Here is a 23,710-nt window from a genome sequence, read left to right as displayed (position 1 = left end):
CATTTTCAGTGTTACTGTACTGCTTACTGTAAAATGTGGGAGAACGGAATTAACAAAACAGCTTCGACAAATTACATAATACAAAATGCATCTAGAACACATGAAAACGCATTAGATGTACCTGTATTTGACTCCGCTGTAATTTAAAGTATGATACTGAATTGGCATTAAAGAAACACCTGATATATCATTTAAAAAATAAGCTGTGAATCACTAAGAACAAAATTACATATATAGCATAATTATATAAATAACAGCAATGTACACAAACTACACAAATATATGCACTATTCCATTAATAAATTAATGTTACTAATTAAAAATTAAACAAATATGTTTTTATAGGATTGATCAGAAGCCCAATAACAAAAAGACATCTGTATTTTGTAGGAGCTGACCTAGTTATACGGATTTGTATAAAAAGTTACCACATTACATCCTCTTGTCCAGGATGTAGGCGCACGATGGGATTTCAGTCGCTCTAAGAGAAATCGCAGTGAACCTGAAAGCAGCATGCATTCGCGCACCAGACACAGGCTGGCACGAAATGGCCCTTCACCTGCAGTGATGTGATGAGCGCGCCGTGGCCTTCAAGAACCGCGAGGGGGGCGCAGGTCTGCAGGCACCACACTCGGATGGTTTTGTCGCAGCTGCCCGCCGCGATCATGGTGTTCTCGTAGTTCACAGCCATGTCCGAGATCTCCGCCGCATGTCCTCGCAGGGTGGCCAGCAGACGCCCGTCGTCTGTCGCCCAGATCTTCACCAAGCAATCATCCGAGCCCTGGCACGAGTGGAGGAAGACGGTTCGTCACCGACACGCCCTAGTGTACTGTGTACTGTTACCAGTGATGTTCCAACACTGGACACAGCCAAACAGCAGACGCCCTTCAGTTTACATCTGTTTGGTAAGTATTAGATATGTACTCCAGCTGAAGGCTTTTCTTCAATAGCGCCAATTTAAATACGTGATCCTGGATCATGGGAAACATTTTGAGCTTTTTTTAACACAAATCTTCATTGTTTGAAGTTGTGGCTCCATGCGCATTTTTTGAATTGCAGTCAAATAGGATAAATTCCTAATGGCAGTGATATCACCACTGTAGCATTGTGAGCAAGAATCGTCTCCACTGTGGTCCAATTAGTTACAAATAGTTTTAATATAGAAACTGTTTCTCAAGACTGGGCTCTTTTATTGGCATACCACTTCAGCAAGTCACCTTTTGGCAGTTTTAATTCCAAAGAAACACTTTTTCTTTTACAAAAATTCACAGTGTTTTCTAAATTATGTCTGTCATGTTACACACAAACCCCTACACACCCACTATACTTGCTGAAATATTCCAGTGGCGTCTTTTACTTCTTTTTTCCTGTATGTATGCTAATATTATTTCCAGTGGCAGCTATAAAAAAAACAGGTTATTAACTCTATTCATATGCTTTTATGGGACTTCTGTTACACCAAGCACACCTATTGTAGTCAAATGCAGTTCATTACATGCACAAGCCTTTTCATACAAACTGTTAAAACCTTATTAAATTAACTACATGAATACTAGGAATTTAAAGTCATTCTTAAATGGCACATTTGTAGAAATTTACAAGCTACTGAATAATAAAAAAGCATAAAAAAACAACCCAGCTATTTTTTCTTACCTTGTAAATAACTACTTATCTACCACACAACAAAACAAATAATTAAAAAGAGAGCATTCCAACTATGACATTCAAATAGACATTTGTAAACCACGTACAGTAGCTGGTTCACTGCTACAGCTGCAAAAATGAATCTGAGACCATGTGATCGAAGTTTAATTTCATGCCACATAAATGTACTATTATTATAATGCTCTTTGTTACACCACATCAGATATGAATCAGCCAGACACTGAATCCCAATTAATTTAATCCTTATAATATCACTTTCATTTAAACACACAAATCTATTTCCCTAAACAGCATTACACTGTGAACAACACACAAAATGTAGCTATTAGAGTATTAATAATAATGTGAGCATTAACAACAGCGACTATACTCCTTCAGACGTTCAGCAACGTGCCTTTAGCTCGCTGAATTACAAATTACTTTGAATTTTACTTGGAATTGCAGCTTTCTAACGGTTTTGATGCTTGCATCTTCATTTGTTAAAAATATGAAACTGGGCTCAAATGCATCTGAAACTCAAAGCAGGTTTCAGTCATTACCGTAACTCGCAAAAAAACATGTTACAGATAAGTGATAGGGCTAACTTGGAAATAATCCATCAATCTAATATAACCATAAATTCCCCAAATATCTACATGACACAGCTGAAGACACCATCACCAGGGGTGACGCGCATCTTTTTAAATATTTCATGATAAGAAAACAAAAGAAACCTATTTAAACTAGGCCATTTGCAAAAGAGAAATGCACTGTATCATACATACTGTACACTGTATCAAACAAAGGCACCAGCAATTTAAAATAAACTAAATTTAATTTTAAATGTATATCAACTCAACTTTGCCTTTTAAAACTAGATCCATAATGTGTACTTAATAAGTACTTTATAACAGGAAGACAAAGCAAGTGAACACCTCTTGTCTACAGTTAAAATTTTGAAAATTACTTTTGGTAACACCACTAGCATGGATTGGAATATTTAAATTATTCGTACTTTTATTTCTTTGAAATGTGTTCTGATTATTTTATCACAACTGTCTGATGGCAGAATATCCAGTCATGTGGAAAATCTGAATTTGCCATGTGGGTCACGCCTACTTGGCACATATGCTACAACTGCATTTATCGAAGTAAAAAAAAAGAAATGTATTTATTCATCACTACGTGCATCATTCCAGATCAGATCTTATAGTAAATGTTTTCTTACAAAATCATCCAAGACATTTAAAAAAATCATAAAACATTTAAAAAGAGGGACAAACATTTGCAATAAATCTAGGAGAAGTATTTTTATGGCATCACTCTACACCCAACAGAACAGGAATTACATTATGCAAAACTCCAGGTTGTGGCTGGACTTTGATGTGTGTTCAGAATACTTTCGCTCTAGAAAAGAAAATATCAGTATACTCTGGCCTAAGAGTCAGCGAAGGGCTTAAATGAAATATGGAAAAAAACAGACGATCAACACTGAGCTAAGCTTCAATTTTCCAAACGGTAAAATAATTATTTTTTCTTAAATAACCTCTTTGAAACTTCTTCCGGACATCAGCTAAAGACCAAACTGTTTCTTGCAGACTGGCATTACAAACCTAGTTCTCTCCACACAAGCGGTGACTACAAACATCAAGAGCAGATGGAAATAGATGCCTCAGAAAAGTTTGAGAGATTGCGAGTAGATTATGATTTATTCATGAAAATTTATTTTCACACAACCACATGAGTTTTGCAATCAAAATCATTACATAGCTACTGTAGCTACCAGGCACATGCTTCTGAACGTGGGGTCAAACGCAAATGTAATATTCTTGTGACAGTTCATATGAGGATAGTTATTCATAGGGTACATGAGGTGACTCGTTTGAATAACAGAATTCATGGTTAGAAATTCAACACTCAACTTCAGCAAATATAATGGCCTAAGCATTTAACAGTAGGATTGTAAGAGATCTATCAGCGTAGACAGGTAAAATATTATTTCCAAAATAAAATATTTAGGGCTTCTTATTACAATATTTTCAGCTTTTAGAAATGCAAATAAAAAACGCTGAAAATAAATTTCTTGTAGAGCTCAGACAATTTCAGAAAAGTAAACCAAAATAGATTTGCTGTAAAAATTATTCAGGGTTACATTACTTGTTTACACGTATAGATCTTCCAAAAATGGAATGATGATGATAATGGAGCGTTATCATACACAGCTATTTCATTAAAAGATAAAGTTAAAGACTGAAAAACAAGCCTCCTGTATCTGACACTTGAGATCACAATGGAGAGCTGTAAGAGAGGTGGGCTCTTCCAGATTTTCTGGGAATGTGGCATACTACAAGGCTAGGCCATCACAGGCCTGCATGGTCTCCTCGAGAAAAATGATGTGGTCTTTTTGTTTTTCAAGAACATCGGGACTGGCACGGTGCCATGGGCTGGACTGAAGGAGAGCACTGTCACTTTATTCACCATGCAGCACTGGTGAGATTCCCTGAGGTTTTAAAGCTTGCAAGGCAGAGTTCACGTGCAAGAACCAAGTAAACACAATTAATTTAGCTTTAATCCCAAGCAAGACGTTCTCATGTGGTGATGGAAAAAAAAAACGTTTTCCCCCTTCATTTTAGGTGGCACGTGGTCAAACAGGGATGAAATAGTTAATAAAATGGAAATTAATTCACATATAGGAGCAACAAGGAAGTTAAATTGTTTGGTAACGTAATTCAATAATATGGCGATCATGTGTGTGTTACCACATTTACTATTAAAGGTCAGTACCGTTACACAACTCAGTTGTCAATTATATATCACCAAGCCAACAAAATGTACAACAAAGGAAGAGAATGAGTCAGTACCAGCAACACGATTCCAGATGTACGAGGCTGTAAGTAAAATCCGAAGACACCATTGGCTCTCTCTGAAATAAGAGAAATTACTGGCCGAGTAATTCTGTTTGCAGTTACATCAGAACGTTGTTAATCTGTTAATCTTTTTTGGAACTTTAGGCATTTGTTTGCAATGAAACAAGGAGAGGTGAGATAAAAATAAGCCAGCCATGTGACATGCTGACACTTTAAACCCACCCTTCTTAAAGGCAAAAGAAACTTAACTGAAACATCTACTTCTTGAAAACTTGGCATAACATGTACAATTTTCATATACATGCATATGCAAGTACAGGCAAATACACTACATAACACCAACTACTTTAAATTGTGAGGAAGTCAGCAGGAATTAAGTAAAACTTAATAATTAAGTCAAAACTTAAAAAATTAACTGGAGCAAAATGAGACACAAAGTAGTTAATGTTTGTCGATCAGGTTAAGAAGTCAATGAGTGTATGAAGTAATGAAGCAGGTCTTCCAATGAATACTTACAGATAAACGCATCTAATCACCAGAACCAAAGCCTTTTAGAGTTTAAAGAAACATAGTAATTTACTATGTCAAAAGGTATATATTATCAGTCTTCTTAAGATGACCAGGTATTTAGCCTAACCAGTGAAAACGCATGCCCTATTAGACAAGCTGTACAGGATGTTGTTTCTTCATTACGTAGTTAATCATTGAGCAAAACACTGACACTATACTCTGGTTTCTAAAGGAGAACCTTCTGTAATCACCTTAGTAACAGCTTTTTAAAGTACTCAAAGGTATTTCAAAAAAAGTCCCCAGAGAAACTCCCAAAGAAGACAAAAAACCCTCACCATTTTCAGATTTTATAGCCAGACAAATAACTGCAATGACATGTTCTGAAAGGAAAAATGAAAAATATATAAGCTTTATATACTGTACATAAATTCTAATATATAAATTTTATTTTAATTCCACTGATTTAGAAGACCCACCCCACAATCATACCAGCATTTAATTAGCTCTTTGCCACAAAATGCTGAACAAGTAAAAAATCCTTACTACACAGGCAATAAACCAACATTTCCTACATCCAAAAATTATAATACCTCTGTAGAGAGAAAAATTCACCACTGAAGGTCATGACCAGTTTATGATCTATTAAGCTGTAACCTCTGGTAAAACAATCTGAAATTCTCCAATAAAGTATTAATATTTACATCAAGCTGATATACCTAGAGGACTTCTAAAATGCTCACTTCTTCCAAGTTCAGAAATACTGCAAGTAGATCCTTATGTGCAATTAAAAAAGCAAATGCAAACACGTGAATAATATTTTAATAATAATAATTGATTACACTTACAGTATATAGCACTTTTCTGGACACTCCACTCAAAGCGCTTTACAGGTAATGGGGACTCCCCTCCACCACCACCAATGTGTAGCACCACCTGGATGATGCGACGGCAGCCATAGTGCGCCAGAACGCTCACCACACATAATTTTTTTTTAATTGCTTTCAAAAAGAAAGGAAGAGCAGACCAAGCAACAAATTCTGCAGTGGACATTAATATCATCAGTACCAAAGCAGAGAACATATGTCATCAAGGTGTACAACTCAAACAATTTGCAGCAGCGCCTTTATATTGAGTAATATCCAACAAATTTAATGGGAGAACTATAAATAACCTAGATGAAGACTGCCTGTCCTCCCTAATACTCCATTAAACAAGATGGAAACCTTATCAGGGCAGGAACAATACCAAATAATTAAAAGCAGACGGTTTTAAAAAAGTTTGCATTTCTTAAAATATAAATTGTATATAATGTAAAAGTCCCCAATTGCAACATTTAAATTTTGCTTTGACAGAGGTATTCTCTGCATTGATAAAAATGGTGATTTTTGATTCAAGCATATTAAGTAGACTTTGATTTATAATATACAGATAATGCGTTGCTCTCTTGAATGCCTCTACCAGAGATTCTACCACAGGAAGATGGGTGTAACACATTTAAAACTTCATAAATACCTGTTCCTTACTACTTAAACACAATGACAGCTCAACATAACTTTAGGACAAATGCATATAGTAAATGCTTCAGAGGCCACTGCCTATCAGCAAAAAGTCACAGACATTGAAGGAACATGCAAGAACAACAGGTCAACTTTTGGATTTTATATTGGACTAAAATACAAATTCAAATTTATTTTTAAAATGAAGGGTGAGAAACCAAACCATTTCAACCTTGCACTATACAGTAGCAACAGAAGGAAAATGCCGCACAGAAGGTCTCTCCTAACAGTTCAGTCTCATGTGCTTCCTTTTCCAAAATGAGCATCTCTAAAGGCAGACAGTAGTTCAGGAAATACAACACAGGACACTCAGATTTCTTACTACTGCTTCCTATCACTGTGCTTACTTAACCCTTTCTCTTCCAGAAAAACCCATAAAAAATTATAAAATCAAGACAAAAAACAACAAGGAAAAGAAAATATTTTACATGTAAATTTCACAATCAGTTTATATTTATGTTCTGAGCAAGGTACTGAAACTACTTTTAAGAACTATATATTTATGATTTTTTCATCTTTTTAATCAGTTTGAACATTACCGAACTAGTCTAATCTCTTTACCTCTGAAAACTTTTATATCTGACAAGCGGATAAAATTCCAAAACACAAACTCAACTAATAAAGCATCAAATTTCTTTAAGCGTTTTTTAAGCATTTAAAACGTTTTGAAGTCTTAAGTTACCCTTTTTTTATTACTTTTTTCACTTTAGAAAGTGTGACATGCTTTGAACATGGTATGAAAGCAATATAGTTACAGCCAAGATTTATTCCACAGGCCAAATGTACGCCACACAGTAGCCTTAGCCAAATGCTCAAAAGGCATGTCGCCATATAAGTGAGAAGTCAATTCAAAACCACTCTCCTGGTGAATTTTAAGGGCCTTTATTGTCATGAAAAACCCCCTTTAAAAAAAAGCTTCAGTAATTAACAGTTTAGGATTTTGCACATGTAACGCAAATAATTGCCTTACCTTCCTGTAGACTATCTTAAGTCGATCTTTGGGGTAGAATTTTAAAAATTCAGCAAAATCACTCTTGCAAATTATACCGCTAAACTACCTGGGAAATTCTGAAAATGTCAATAGAACTCGAGTCCTTTGCAGCCCTGTACATGCCTGGCATTTCTGACCCATTACTCTATTAAGAGCTCTCACAGCACATAGAGAGCAAGTTTACAGGGATGGGAAAAAAAACACTTGACTAACAATAACCAAAAGCCTAGCAGCCGCTGCAATACAAATTCCAGACTACAGTAAAGAGCACCATTTAGATGTTGTAAAGTAAATTCTCTTTTTTATGCCTTTTTTCATGGTTATTACAGTCATTTGTATTGCAGGCATATTGGAATATGTCAAGACAATGCACAAATAAAAACAAGGCGAAAATACTGTTCCTAATTATTATAGCGAGACCCACTCTTCTGTTAAGAGTATGAATTTCATTCGTATCACTGAGCTGTTAAAGATAATGCCAGTTTTCATTAACTGAACAACATTAAGCGATTACTTTAAACGAAATTGTGCTGTTTTTACAACTGCATTTTGTAACGTTTGCATTTTTTTAAAAAAACATTTAGATCGCTTGTATGCACGCATGTTCAAGGTGTAAATCCCATATGAAGAAATAAATACCCTGGCAAGCTAATGATGGCATTATTGAAATGAGTTTTATTTTAAAAAACCAAGGTAAGGTTAAAAACGCTGTCAAAAAAAGAAATTAAGTTGGAACACTAGAACACACTAGGCTTAACAGAATATGTTATATGGTTCAACCAATGAGTTGTAATACAAAGACAATGGCTTCCAGTAATTTAAAACATGAACTTGTTTGTGTTCACAGTGAAGACGTTTATGAATAGGCACTTTACTTACACTAAATTATGGGCTGGAGTTAGAGAGTGTTGATCCAAATAAAACAAAAGTCATTGTTACATATTTTTCCGGTTTTACCTACATCTGATGTTGCGCACACGGAGAAAACCTCGCGGGCAATGAGTCTGGGGCGTCAGTAAAGGTGTTAAAATCAAAGCCTAATTACACTTCAGATTCCCCCAGATAATCCTACACAGGGCCTACATCCCAATTTATTTTAAATACAATTTTTGCTCCATATACTGCTGTTCTTCCCGTCTCAGTGAAAGCAAGGAGCTAAGCAGTAGAGCTGCAGAATACACCACATTCCCTGAAATGTGAAAGAGGGCTCCGTGTATCCTTGCCTAAAGATCAATGATTAAAGAAAATAACTTTATTATTTCACATTAATGTCCATAAAGCGCAAATGAATTCCCAACTCAATTTAAACATACTGGGTATCGAGTTGAGATGCGTAGGATTCCATTCCTGATTTATACCATCAGGATCTTCCTGTGACTTTATGTCTTATTTGTTACGTTTGCTCTTGGATCAGTTGTGCTATTTGTGTCGCGATCGCCAAAAGCCAAGTCTTGTGGAAGATGTCTGAACTCTGGGTGGGCGACGCAAACAGAGCTCCCAGCACACATTCCACTTTCGCTTGTTCGCGGCGTTTATATGCTAGAAATCTACGGGGGGGACTCTTCGTAGGAACGATTTATTTTTTCGGGAAATGTATACCCTCGTAAATCATCAAACTATCACTACAACTACGGCGCACGATGACTTGAATACAACGATCTGAAAATCTTTGATCACTCGCAGCTCTGTTTCCTTTCCTTTAAGTTGGATACAACTAACAAAAACAGCGAGACCCTCACACACCTGTGCTCTGAACTCTTCTACCCGTGCTCAGGACACCTCTCCCGTTTCTTTCGCAACATAATCTGTAACTCTTCACTAGTTACACATTGCAAGGTATGAATGAACACTTGCCCCGCACATTAAGAGTTGGTCTGTGTGCTGAAGGCATGCACAACCTAACCAAATGAAATGTTGTTTTTATTAGTAGCTACACAGAGGGAAAAATAAAATGCATTAATTTGTCAATTCTGCACTATAAAATGGCATGTGTTTCCGTTCTGCACTTTTTTCACATTCAGCTGTAAAACAGAAAATAAAAAAGATTTTGCCAAGAAACCTTCTAGAAGTATTACCCAAGTGTTAAATTTGCATAAGCCTTTTACATCACAGTTTCTGAAGTTAAACTCTGAACAATTTGCAACTTCAAACCTTTTCCAAAAAGAGAAAAGATCAAAAACGTATGGTTTCACACTTCTTCACTTTGCACAAGCCTCACACTTGACTTTCTTATCTAAAGAGTAAAAGTCATAAGTGTGAAACCCAATAGCCAAAACCAGATGTTTTTTTTTTTACGTTTCAAAATGAGAAGTTGTCTTTAGAAAAGGTTTTTTCAAATACAGGATACTTCTTACATGAATCATCGCAGAACCACATATTTTAAAAAAGGTGTCTGAAGCACAACACAATTATAAATATGTTGATACTCAGGAATCATTTTTAACCGTGCTACAGAACATGAATGACCGAGAAAAACAATGCATTGCGTACCAGTACACCAAGTAGTAGTTACTATTTCTTTAAATAACATCACTTTTTGCAAACATTTACATTGTGCAGCACTGTTCTAAACTATTCATAAACATGCCTTAGTCTTAACCACTGCAGCACGAAGCGGCACTAGAGAAATGTTCTGTTGATACCACATGCCTCAATACCCAAAGCTTGCAAGCAGTTCACTTTTCAGGTAGGTTGTGAACAATGAAGGCTTAATATTAAGGCCACTAGACTGGTCTTCAATGTCATGGGCTGGGTAACACCTCCATCTATACTGACCAAGACCATAAGAATGGATACAATTTGGCCCATCTAGCTCGGTTGTTTGTTAGTGTATGATTGATCTGAGGATCTCAGCCAGCTGTTTCTTGAAAGAGGCCAGTGTACCGGCCGCAAGAACATGACTGGGTGTGTGGCTTGTCCCAAACTCCCACAGCCTTTGTATATATATAAAAAAACACATCCCTCCGGTTCGTCACATTTCATTCAGCACAAAGTAAAAGCAAGAGAAGGAAAAAAAGTTCTCTTAGTTTTGTATGCACTACCCTCCTCTGGCATTACTGATTATTACGAATTATTTGTGCCTTTTCCAAGATAGGTGATGTCAGCACAGCAGAGCTACAATGCAAATGTGAGGTACAGAGGCAGAGACGGATATCATTTGCATATTTATAAATCATTCAGAAATGTAGCACAGAAAACTACATTTTGCAGATGTAAAAAGGAATATTAAAAAACAGGAAGCCTGAGCTGTAAGAGGTGGTATTTCATATTTCATTTCAAGGTGGCCACTGTCATTGGATATAGGGCTCTTACTGTTTCCAAGCTCAAAATATTCAAGAAGAGTTTTAAAGCAAGTTTCCTCTGCTGAGTATACAGTATTAATTGCACTTCAGGTCAATGCTTTTAAAATAAAAATATCGCAGCTGCCTTCTTCCCAAAGTAATGATTGCAATACCACTGGATCTGATATGTACTTCTTCTGAATTCAGGAAACATTACCTTCAATGGGATTTGCAGACACAGCATTTCTTTGCCAGTAAACGAACATTATTTTTAAATCTGTCAGTAAATCACATAATAATACATAATAATATAATAATAATACTGGCTCTAAAAGACTGTTAAGCAAGTTTAATAGCCACAGTTAAGAATTGAAAGCACAGCTACTTACTGTGAATATCCTCCTGCCAGTGCGATCAAACGTTACGCAGTAAACTGAAGACAGATGCCCTAGAATCCTTTTGTGCATTTTCATATGCTGATAGACCGCTGTAGGGACAAGTTGTCCAAGCCTGTAAGTTCCATTTAGTCTACGTCCATATGCTGTTTCCACTGTAAAAGAAATATCAGAAAAGTCGGTTTAGGAGAAAGCTTTCTCCATGCAACCCATTTATAAATACAATGATAATCAACTGCATTCATGTATTGCTTTTCATCCCAAAATATCCTATGTATATGGGAGGGGAACCACCACCCAGCAATGAACAAAGCACCCACTATGCACCAGCAGTCCCACTCCAGTGGATCAGTGGAAGAGGAGAGAAACCAGTGCTTGGGAGGCCAGTATTTGCTACTCTTCCCTCTGTGACAGAATCTCAAAACCAGTGCTTGGGAACTTGAAGAAGCCCAGACTGCACAAGCCTAGAGTGAGATTTAGCCAGGGCACTGGGATAAATGCTACTGCTCTTACTTTGTCACAGGATCTTAAGTGACCACGCTAAGACATCCGTTTAACCTGTCTTCTGAAAGACAGCACATCACCAGTCATCACACTGAGACACTGGCTCTGAACTGGTGTTTCACAGAGAAGAAGGCCACCTACTGGTCCACCAACACCAATAAAATACCTCATGAAACGCAAAGATCATAATCTACAAGACAACAGTCACAGAACTGATAATGATCACTGCCATTGTATGGTAATAATTATAACTGTTACAATACAAGTATAATTATTAATTGCAGTGGGGGATCACATAATTATAATGCACAATAATTCAATGACTATATTTTAAGTGTCTAACACCAACAATTTCAAGTACTGCATATACAACACTTTTTTCCCCCCCACTGTGGCCCTTCTTTCTTATTAAAATGTAATTAAACATTTAATGTTGCTTAAATTAATTTAAAACATTGATTGTGGACATACCAGCAATCTGTTCAAGAGCAAAATGAACATGAGCAAAATCATTATTCATCAAAAAAGGTGTTCCGGCTTATTTAACAGCATTACTACTAGAAGGCTCATTGCTATTGGTATTTTTAGATTTTGAACAGAAATTCTCACAATAAGATAAAAAACAGGGGAAGTTACACCAAATATTGAAAATATAGAAATTTTTAAATGAGAAGACCACCACAAGCCTTTCTTAGATTAAACAGACAATTTCTCTGAGCAATATGGATCAAGCTGACACTGACACAGGGATTTTGCACCACAAGAAAAAAAAAGAAATTAAATTTCTTCAGTTTAGTCTCTTATTTGTAAGGATTATGAAAGCTTATCACCACTATTAACTAGGTCATTCCCCAAAACAAACGTTCCAGACCTGATAAGCATTCTCTCTGGGTACTTCATTTAATTAAAACACAGAAACCAGGAGACACCAATTCAGATCCTAGCCTACACGACAGATTCAATATGCAGGTAAAGACAATGTTAAAATTTTGACTGTCCTTATGGTGTGAATACAAATATCATACCAGCGTTATCAACAAAATGAGATAATGTTGTATAAACAGTTACTAAGCCCTATTCTTGGAAACTGACAGCATTTATTTAGATGAAAAATACATAAAAAATCTTAACACAGGAATCCCAAACTTCAGGTTCTAGTGTCGTCTATATTTTGTTCACTTCCATAGTTGGCCAAGTTATTTAGCCTCATGACTGTAATGCTTCTACACAGGCACCAGGATGTTTTATATGTAACTAGCTTTAAACAAAGTGAACGTTTCAGGATGGAATTGTAAGAGTCGTCCTGTGTAAGACTAGGGAAACAATTAGGTAGCTTATTTAAACTGACTTCTCACACTGAAACAGAACCCGGAAGACCCCAGGGAAGGAGGGCATGTTGTCATATGCTCGTGTTTAGGCTTAGCTGGCTGTTACGGTGAGAAAAAGGAGAGAATTCCCATTTGAAAAATGTTTCACAACCTACCGATATTTGGAGGGCTCCCGTAGTTTACTGGCGGCTCGGGGGGCCTTCCACAGTGCAGAGCCGCCAGAGCGGATCCCTTCCACACAACGTGCTTGCAACCTGTTCCCAACAAGAAACACAGATTCCCCACAGTAAGACACCCAGCCTTTCAAGGGGAACTGCAGTCCCGATTTCTCAGACCGGTTATTAAATCTCGGTCACAACATAAATTCATTGATGGTAGAAAGAAATAACAAATATTGAATTAAAGCACAAAATCTCGGAACTCTGTGAAAGTTGCTGGGTTGTCGCGGACCTCTGGTCCCGCTGCGGTCAAGAACCGAGAGATCCCACGAATTGTGACGCGATGTGGCCCTTCCTGCTCACTAGTCACTGTAGTGACTAATGTAATGCAATATAAGAGCAAATGAGTACAGGTTGTGCAACGGATATTTCACTGCAGAAATGTTGCAACGTGATCTGCATGCAGAATTAACAAGTGAGTTCCATGTATTGACCAAACCGTTTCTAAGTGAAGAGTAAGTTTACAAACCTGCTTGTTTACAGTGTAATAGGGCCGCTTCACATCACAGTTTTGTTGCCTCGTTCTGAATCTCAGAACATGGCACTGCGCATACCTGGAAATTTAACCTATTTTGTGATGTAAAATGGAGGTTTTACACGGCACGGTGTATATTTGACTTTTACTGTGGTTTGAAATGCACTCGTCAATGATGATTCTTTTAACCCCGAAACATAAAAACAGCGCTGCGGTTCCCCTTTCAGCCTCGTTCAAGAAAGAGCCCCATGTATCGACGTGTCGTACTCTTGTTTGTGCGCAGCAAAGACTGGCGGCCGGCTCCCAGTAGGGACTGCACTCCCGGCACGCTCGCCGGGACCTCCTTCTCCAGGAGGGGGCCGATACACCGGCATATCTGCAGCAGGTGATCCGGAGCAACGTGCCTGTAAATCTTCACCTGCGGGCAAGGGAAAGGACAAGGTCAGGCTGGGTACCGGCAGCATTGGGATGACTGTTGTATTTCCGTCAGCAGAGGAGAAAAGGTGACAAACATTTCATTCCACTCCATAATTTCAAACTGCTTTTACTGTCCTTATAGTCCACAGTGACAAACTGCTGTTGGTGCCATGACTTGCCTCAGAGCCCAGAGCCTCTCTTATTTAAAACCCAGGAAGAACACTTGCAACAGCATTATCATGTATGCGTTTACTCAAACGTTCATCTAAAAAAAACCTGAAATCTTTACAAGGAGGCTCAGAGAGAGGCGATCATAACAAACAGAGAGCACTGTTTCGGTTTTAAACAATTTCTTTTGATTACACAAAAGGCTAAAAGCAGTGAATAAAGCCTTGCAATGTCCTTTTTGAAAAGGCTTCTAAAAACGCTCTGACAAAATTTTAATTTCCTGCAATTTTAAGATCCTGCAAAAAGCACACATTCTGATGAATGCAAGATTCGAGAATCCTAGATTCAAGTCTTAAAAGATTTGAAAGATTTAAAAATGAAACTTTAAATCTAATTATTAGGATGGAATCTGCTACAAGAAAACATGCTTAAGCTAAGAAGCATGCAGCTCTGTGGCTATTCAACCAACCACAATATTCAAACATCTACACATCTTATTTCAATTGCAAGGCACACTGAAAAATATCTTGCAAAATAGTTAATAAAATGCGATTGCGCTATCGACAGTCAACCTCCCCCGCATACATCCCCGAGGAACTTTTTTTAAGAACTTTTTAAACCCAAAAAAATAATTTATGAAACCGACATCAGAAATCTAGGTGTTTCTGTACTTAGAAAAATCCACGTTAGGGCTTTTGGAATAAGTGGATTTCTCTAGATTTGTTTCCAAAAATTACCTTGTTTGTATCTGTGGCCAGTATTGAGTATACTGAAGGCGTAGGCAAATACAGTCAAAACCGGACTTCCAGGCGCTACTGCAGTCCGCATATTTTGACAGTTAGTGAGCTGTTTCGAGCCATTTGTATTGGGGATCCATATGGTTACATCCTTTGGTAATAAGATACAAATTCAGCTACAGTACGTCTCTAAGCTAGCTTTTCAGAAAATCAAGCTTTCGAAATACTATCTCCTGCGCAGGAATTGGTTGCGAAGCTTCGTTGTGATGCTGATCGCTGTAAAGGGCTTCTTCACCTTATGGCTGCAGAACAACAAGGCAGCTAGTGTTAATGTTCTGAACAGGCGCTAGTGTGTTTGTTACCCGCTATTAATTCATACGCTCTATACACGAATTTTATACATGCAAGGATTTCCACACAGCTCATAACGCTGTCGACGACAGCAAGGTTACATTTATTTACAAGCCATTCACTCCAAAGAAGCGATTAGTCATACACACAGCTGACTTCTCAAGGCGAAGAATACTTAATAACAAACCATATTTACAATAATCGATTAAGTAGAGAGTACTGCAAAAATGGGGTTAATCGTGTTCTACGTTTTTCATTAAAATCCGAAATGCCTTTTTTCCCTAGCTTCAGATGAATTTGAACATGGAGATTCTTAAAGCGGAAAATAAAACAAATACAACTGAAACATGCTGCTCTCAATAATACGACTACAGACGATGATAAATAATAATGTCTTTGTATGCTTAACTTCGCAGTTTTGAGATAAAGCTGTCTAATTTAACCTCACTCTGCCCCATTTCGTTAGTCTTGTCTGTTCCGATGGCCAGTATCAGTTGCAAGCAATGATTGCTAATCGAAAATTCAAAAATGAGATTCAAAAACGTTCAATGAAAATTATAATTTATGTTAATCTTTTCTTCTCCCAAGGTAGCCTAATTACTCTATTTGGGATCAGGCAATACATATTTAATTTAGCTACCAAGCCAAAATAAAAACGGAAAAAAACAGACCTTTACGTTTTCCAGTTCAAGTAACTGTCATATCGATGTACCCTCCTGATTTACCAAAACATAAAATAAACGTTTGAAAACTCCTCTATTTAGATTTTTTAAAACATCAAAAACGCTTCCCACTGTATAAATCAAAAGTTTCGATCTGCCCGAACAGATTTCACACAGCCATTTCGTGTCTTAAACGCCCAAATGCGATTTTATTTATTTTATTTTTAATAACTACTGACTAGATGGTGAGTCCACGATTTCTGATGATGTAACCCCGCATATGAAATCATATCTTAAATGACATATTACCTTTTCCTTGCACAGTAATTTTTTAAAAGTCCTCTCGCAAATCCCATCCTGAGAAAGGGGGAAAACATCTTCTTCTTCTTCAATCCTAAATAACTTCCTCGTGAGCGTTTATAAAGTGTCATTCTCCTTTAAAAAAAACGTTTTTCACTGCGCACTCTAAATGCACGTTTGTCAGATCCTAATGCTTTATTTTAACTAGTCAAGTCATCATGTTGTGTATTTTTACACTGCGACTGGAGCGCGTTGAGTAGAGCGCCTCCATCTCTAGTCACTGCTCTGCTGCTCTGGCGCTCTAGTCCCTCCTCCGGTCCCTCTCTGCTCCTACAACACAACATTCATGACGTATCTTTATTTCTAGTACATTTTTCCAAACTATTTAAATCTTTTTGGCACGCCTGTCACCAAAATCGCACACCAGGACCCTTGGAAGTTGTGAAATCACCCCCGCGGATCTTTAGTCCCGATGCCCTTGCGTTTCCCCCCGTTTTTTTAATGTAAAGTTTTTTTTCCCCCGATTTAAAAATTGCGGGAAATTCAATTTTTATTTTGCTCACTAAAAAAAGTTTTTCTCGGTTATAGGGATCTCTTACCAAATTTTCGTAAGTCCCGGGGTGTTCTTTTCCCGTCCAGTCTGTTCTTTTCGGCAGAAGCTAAAATGAAATTACACCATTATCTCAGTGTCAATCTCACCCCAGAATGCGCTCAATGAGATATTTTAAATATTAAATCGGAAATCTGTCCGAAATTAACATCAGAAAGTACAGTGCAGCGAGATGCAGTGCGAGCTCAGGGCTGCCTACCTCCTTCTCCTCCACTTCTTTTATCAGGGTCTGGAAGGCAAATAAAAACACGAAATCAGACGCCAATCCTTTCTCGGGAATGTACAATATATTAATAAAACCCCGATTTACCCACCTCAGCTGCATTTTGACAAGGTCCTGCTTCCAAAAATCGGGCTATTAGGAAGTACAGCTCTGTGAGGGGAAAAACATTACATTAGATAGGAGGAGAGAGGACGTCGGAGTGGGGGGGGGGGGGGATAGATTTTAGAAATAAAAAAAACCTTCGCCGGTGCATTGCCATCCCCTTCTACTCACCAGATTTGAGCTGCGCGACGTGTTTACTGTCAGAAGCCATTTTTGGGGCTGTTTGAGTATACAGAAGACGGCGTGCGGCCGTGCTGTGCAGCGGGCACCAGTGTCTGCCCTGTAGCTGTCACCGCTCGCTCGCCAGGAAGAGTCTCTCCTCCTCCATTCAGCCAGCGCAGCCAGCGGGCCCGGCCGCCAAGGAGCCGTCCGCGCTCCGGCATGTAGTCCCCCCGAGAGGGGCGCCAGGCTCTCCGCCCTGGGCAAACCGGGCACCCGCGCCGCAACTGGGCGTTCTTTAAAAATATATAGTCTGGATAATGTGAATTGTAAGGTCGAGGTGAGGCTGACTGCATTTATTTTTTGTTGTTTTTATGTTGTTCTCTCTCCCCCCCTCCTTCTCCTGCGTAGGAACACCACGCAGTCGGCTTTTACGCACGCACACGGGGACGTCGAGGGTGGCTGAAAACTGTAACATTGGAGCAAAAATAGGAAGCGAGCTGAAAACAAAACGTTTGAGCAATTAATGAACTGCTTTTCCGTAAAGTAACAAATTTATATTCGTCTTCCGTGGCATTCCGAAGCGTACACTTGAAGTCCTCCTTTGATTTGCTTTAATCAAATGGCACCCGTACCCACACAATAGTGTCATACGTATGCTTACACTTCGTAACTTACAGCTGCCATGTTTTACACAAGCGAAAGATATATTTTAATATATCGCAAAACCCATTAAGTAGGTTACAGCTTATTCATGTGAGGTTTGTTTCAAGATTTTAACTTCATTTGTAATTAAGCAGTAGTAATAATAGCTATTAACAATAGAAACGTTGGGCATTTCTTCACTCCAGAAATCCTCCATTTCTTTCCGAAATGTAATCTGGTAATAAAATGGGGGAGGGTTGTAAAACAGGGGAATGTAATGAATTAAACCTCGTGAGTTACAAGAATACCACACTTAAAAGTAGGAATAGAGGAAGAGGCGATATTATCATATTTACTGGAAAATAAATTATACGAATATATTAAAATACTTCCGTTTTCACAGTATATTGGTCGTTGGTCAGCGGACGGGTTTTCTTACTGTACATGTTGTTTAAAAGAAAAATAACATTATCACTGAAATAGACAGCAATAGAAAGGCCTTATTAAAAACATATTTTCCTCCAGGCTACTTATGTAAGGATAATACTAAGATTAGCATACGAGGTTTTGCTTTCTGTAATTAAAATATTTCTACGAGGAAGAACGATTTGGATGTTCCAGAAATGGATAGGATTTAATCGATAAGATGAAAAAAGATTTGTAGCAAAACACTAATAAACAAAAATTGCGTTTGTCTACATAAATACTACATTATTCATTTTAACATTTACTCCACTTTTGAGTTAACTAATTGTTTATATTTCATGATTTCTAAAACATTTATCCAACAAAGTATGTATACTGTACACATAAAGCTAAATTTGTGACCATAGTTACTGTAATTAACGCACATGCTTTTCCCATTTATTAGGTGTAGTCAGTGAAGGTATTATAACTCTTTTCTAGATAATTATCATTTTCTCTTGCATAGTGTGTAATTTTAAAATTTTATTAAAATTTAAATAATCTTATCAAAACGTGGGCATAACTTCTGTAATGCCAGACTAGACTCTTCAAACAAAGTGAGTTTGTTTCCCAGCCATTTACTATTTTGTATGTGTAACCCAAAGCAAAATAATTTTAGAAAATTTGGAATTTGCGTCTAAAGAGGATCTGTAAACCATGAACACATCACTTGTGTTCACTAAATTTACCTTTCAGATATGAATAGAAAAAACATCTGCTGTTATTTTGTTTGTTTGAAAATTCCACTGCCACACGTTTACAAGAACAACCTTTCATTGTTTTACTTGTTTCTGTAATTCATAAATGTAATGTGTTTAAACAGCAAAAAGTGTGATTTAAAATGACAATAAACAGCGTGTTTATGAAATCCGAGATATTTATTTGTATTTGTAATGTGAATATCAAACTGAATTGCAAACCTTGACACAAATTGAAATGTCTACTCAAACAAAATATTTTTCAAGAAAGTACATAGTGTACAATGGTATGCTTTGAGGTGTATTAACAAAATTAATGTGAATGCTTCTCTCCATTTATAATGGTACATGACATTTTAAGGTTAAATTTGGAGTTTTAAGGCATCTTATAGGAATATTTATTTATACAGTAGTTCAGATGATGCAGCAGCACCTGAAAAACTGGGATTACAGTTACATTGGTCAAAATTACAAGATAATTAAGGTATTGCAGGAGTGAATTGGAATTAAAACCTGCAGATAGACTGTCCCTAATGGATGAGGATTGGACAGCAAACCGAAACAATTGCAATGGACAATGAAATAGTATGCTACAACAGCTGTGGAATTTTCTCTCACTTCACAAGTTGTTACGGACCCAGACCTTTTTTTTCTTACGTTGGTTGATGTCAGAAATGTATGCTTCTGAGCCTCAATCTGCAGGTGTATGTGCAGGGAATTTCAAACATCAGTTCATTAGTACATATAATAATTACTGTGCCACCTAATAATAATAATAATAATAATAATAATAATAATAATAATAATAATAATATGCACCTATGAAAGGTGCTCAGAACTAAAGCAGTATACTTACAGTATATTAACTCATGGAATGAGTGGATTACTTCAGGGTTTCCTAATCCAGGTACTGTAGGCCTATTTAACTGCTGGGTTTCATTCCAGCTGATCTTAATTAACCTACAGTACTTAACAGAAGCCTTAATTGAACTAGCAAGGTGCTTAATAGTTGTGTATCTGAGAGTTTGGCTGGAACAGAAACCAGCAGGTGTATGGGACTCTACGACTAGGATTGAGAACCCAGGCATTATTGTTCTATTTTGACTTCTATTCACAACCGTTTGACTTTGAATCTAAGCTTGAAACAGTTTCAAAGGACTATTCACATTGCATGTACACCAGAATGATACAACCGCCATCCATTTTCTAACGGTTTCTTCCAATTCAGGGCCGCAGGGGAGCCGCACTCTATACTGGCAATGAACAGGCGCAAGGAGAATAATACGCAAGAATGCTAAGTCAGAAGCCGCTAAAATCAAATACTGTATAATTCAACAGATTTTAAACACATTGGTTGTGTATATTTTTGTACATGTGCTCTATTTTCACAAAATATACAGCCTGGAAAGTAAGTGAAAAAACAACAAATCTAAAACATTTTTTAATATGTGTACAAAAAATTTTGCCTATGCAATTTTTTATTTGACAAATTGTTTTTGGTGATGGTAAACCTCAGTCAAACCTCATTCATTATGTACAAAAACTGAAGTTAGAATCCAGAATGATTAGAATAAATATGTTACTTTAACATTAAAAGGGCAAATCAGAAAAAAAAGATTTGACATTACATGGCAGCTTAAAGCCATTAATAAGGAACTGGCAAAGTTAATGCAGTCTGTGCCTTGTTTTTTTCTAAGCATTGTTAAATCTTTTAAAGAGTGACCTGTTCTTATTTACTGCCTTTTCGAGTGATATTGTATCATTATTTCCAGTTTTGCTGTATGTGTGCATGAGTTTTATTCAGATAACCTTTTGCCTTAAAAGGGTGAGGGTAACAGTAAATGAATAACAGTATAGGTACTGTAGAAAAAGAGTCACTTTCTTGTATACATGGTCCTGGCTTCCTGTATTAAAGTAGACAGTAATGGAGGAGCCATAGTAATGTTTTGGCCTTGTAGCTGGAAGGACGGGGCTTAAATATTGCGTAGGTACATTATCATTATACCATTGAACAAGTACAAATGTAAGTTGCTTTGGATAAAAATATTTAGAAAAAGAGCATTTACATAATAATAATTTATATTATTGAATGGGCTGAACAACTCCAAGCTTGGAATATGACAGTATCTTTTGCTTTTTCCTTCTGCCTTAGCTCTTAATTACATGACTGAACCATAGTAAACTTTCTCTTGCGTCTAAAGAATTGATTTATTGAAAATTTTAAAACACGCTTGGTTGCAGGCCTCTATAATAAGATGTAAGTGCATCTGGTCCAGGTCATACAGCTCTTTTCTTTTGCAAATTCTAGTTTATTCAACAGTGGTTTTGTTTATTAATTTCTTGAGACTTGTAATGCAATTTCTTTGATATTTTATACAGTGCTTCCCCCGGAATCGTCATTTGTTGTTATATTTGGTCAGAAAATAAAAAACATCATTGTTTGCACCCTCTGGATTGAAAGCAACTCACTCATTCTGTGCTGAATTTGTTTATAGGGAAATAATGTATTATTTTGAATCAAGCCCAAGTTGCTTTATTTCAAATGTGCAATGTAATTCATTACTTTTCTCACTTTCTGGATTTCTATCATCTTTGTATTTCTGCTCACATAAAACAGACATCGACAAGGAAATCTCACTTGTAAGAAAAAGGACAGTTCAACATTTTTGCAAATGTATCACTTTTGAAAGGACAGACATTTAGCACACTCATCCTGCTGCTGTTTTGATATATTATCATGTATTCTGTACATTGACTATGGAATATAAGCTGAAACATTACTAGTTTGCACGACTGACTACTTCTTACTGAATTCATCTGATCTATTAAAATATGCAAATTCTCTTTTTGGCCATTTATGTTTCAAACCTGCACAGCAATAACCCAAAAATGTAACATGCCATCACAATGGCATTTTAAAATTGTTGGTAGGTGATGCTGTAAGATTTGGAAAAGCCCCCTGTACTACAATGTTACATTCACTAGGGGGCAGGATTGCTCCTTGCCTCCTTGACTCCATTGCACAGAGCCTTACTCCAGGTAAACTGGTTAAAAAGCTGTTTCTACCATTTTCTATCACAGCCTGGGTAGTGGAATCACCTGTGCCAGAGCTACTCGACTTGCAGGCCTTATGATCTGCTGAACTGCAGTACTTTCATGCAACCAGTTCTTTAATTGATATACTGGTCCTGCTAATTACCAATTACATTCCAATGAAATAATTAAGGAGCTGGTTGAAGCAAAATCTTATATTGAAGCAGACTGGAGCGTAGAGTAGCATTAATCGCAGTACAATCATTCCCTGGGCTTAAGGTCTTGCAACATGTTAACACATTGACATGGAGGCAACATTGTAAAAAACTCTTCTTGACGTTAGCAAAGTCTGTCTCTTTTTATACATTTGTTCAGTAGAGCCCAAACTGCGAACTTTGCAAGCTACTATTTTTTTTCTCTCTTATGCACTCATAACTGTATGATGTACAACGTGGGAAGCTTATACTGCATAATCCTCATAATATTAAAAGGAGGAGCATTAATCTATTACAACAGATTTGGTAAAATTCACAAACCTTTCTTCTGTAGTACAAACTAAAATGTCAGAGCATTACCTCTACAAATAACTTGTTTCCTTTTAATTTACTACTCTTACACAAGGCTGCTAGTAATGAAGGGTACAGGCTAGAATGGACAAGCTGTTGTTTTATATGTTAAAAATGCTAGATGATTGAATGAATACCAAATATCCCATTTTATCAGGTGCAAGCTAATAAATGTAAGTTTTCTTGTTGGATAGGGTTACAACCGAACATACAGGTGCAGATCATTAGACAGCCCAGGCTCTTAAAATTGCACCTAAACCAGGGTTCTTCAATCATGTCTTCAAGTTTCTGTTCTCACTACTAAATTTGAGCTGATAATTTGTTAGGTAACTATTACTGTTTAGCTCCATAATGGCCAAATTGAACTCAACACAATTTTTTAAAGCAGCAAAAATGAAAAAGGTCTGAATAAAATCTTTTGTCCAGCAACTGGGAGGTCAGTTGGAATAGAATCCAGAAGATGGTGATTTGAGAAAGATCCATGCTGGGGAAAACTGCATCACATTTTTAGATATGACTGACACGTTTTTATCCAAGCGGACTCACAATAGCGCCTATTTATACAGCTGGGTATTATACTGGAACAGTTTGGGTGATTTACTTGCTCAAGGGTACAACAGCATTAATGAAGTTGGATGAGATATGAAACCCCCAACTTTCCACTTATAAGTCCAGAACACTTACTACTGCTCCACCGACCTGAAATCAATGAACGTATAAGTTCACCATAAAAATATTTTGTAATGTTAATGTTACTAGTTCCTTCCTCGCTCCAGGCTACAGGTCCCCTGCAAACCTGTACTGG

At 37.1% G+C, this 23,710-nt stretch overlaps 1 protein-coding gene across 3 annotated transcripts in view; it reads right to left on the bottom strand.

Annotated features, from left to right (window-relative positions):
• phip (PHIP subunit of CUL4-Ring ligase complex) overlaps positions 1-17,886 on the bottom strand; it is a 76,867-nt gene extending 58,981 nt beyond the window's left edge. For 2 of the 3 annotated variants that reach the window (XM_088625335.1, XM_088625336.1), the window contains exons 1-8: positions 17,511-17,886; positions 17,329-17,387; positions 17,214-17,243; positions 17,004-17,063; positions 14,037-14,187; positions 13,232-13,330; positions 11,239-11,399; positions 560-781 (exon numbers count right to left, since the gene is read on the bottom strand). In XM_088625335.1, the coding sequence (XP_088481461.1) occupies positions 560-781; positions 11,239-11,399; positions 13,232-13,330; positions 14,037-14,187; positions 17,004-17,063; positions 17,214-17,243; positions 17,329-17,387; positions 17,511-17,550 (822 nt within the window). In that variant the 5' untranslated portion in view covers positions 17,551-17,886. Of the gene's footprint in view, positions 1-559; positions 782-4,505; positions 4,638-11,238; positions 11,400-13,231; positions 13,331-14,036; positions 14,188-17,003; positions 17,064-17,213; positions 17,244-17,328; positions 17,388-17,510 lie in introns of those variants that run through there. The other variant, XM_088625338.1, reaches the window with a different exon arrangement.
• Positions 17,887-23,710: the final 5,824 nt, after the last annotated feature.

This window comes from Lepisosteus platostomus, chromosome 3 (assembly GCF_059453375.1).
Source record: "Lepisosteus platostomus isolate fLepPlt1 chromosome 3, fLepPlt1.hap1, whole genome shotgun sequence".
NCBI lineage: Eukaryota > Metazoa > Chordata > Actinopteri > Semionotiformes > Lepisosteidae > Lepisosteus > Lepisosteus platostomus.
The sequence above is the reverse complement of the archived record's forward strand: the minus strand, read 5'-3'. Positions and strand labels throughout refer to the sequence as shown.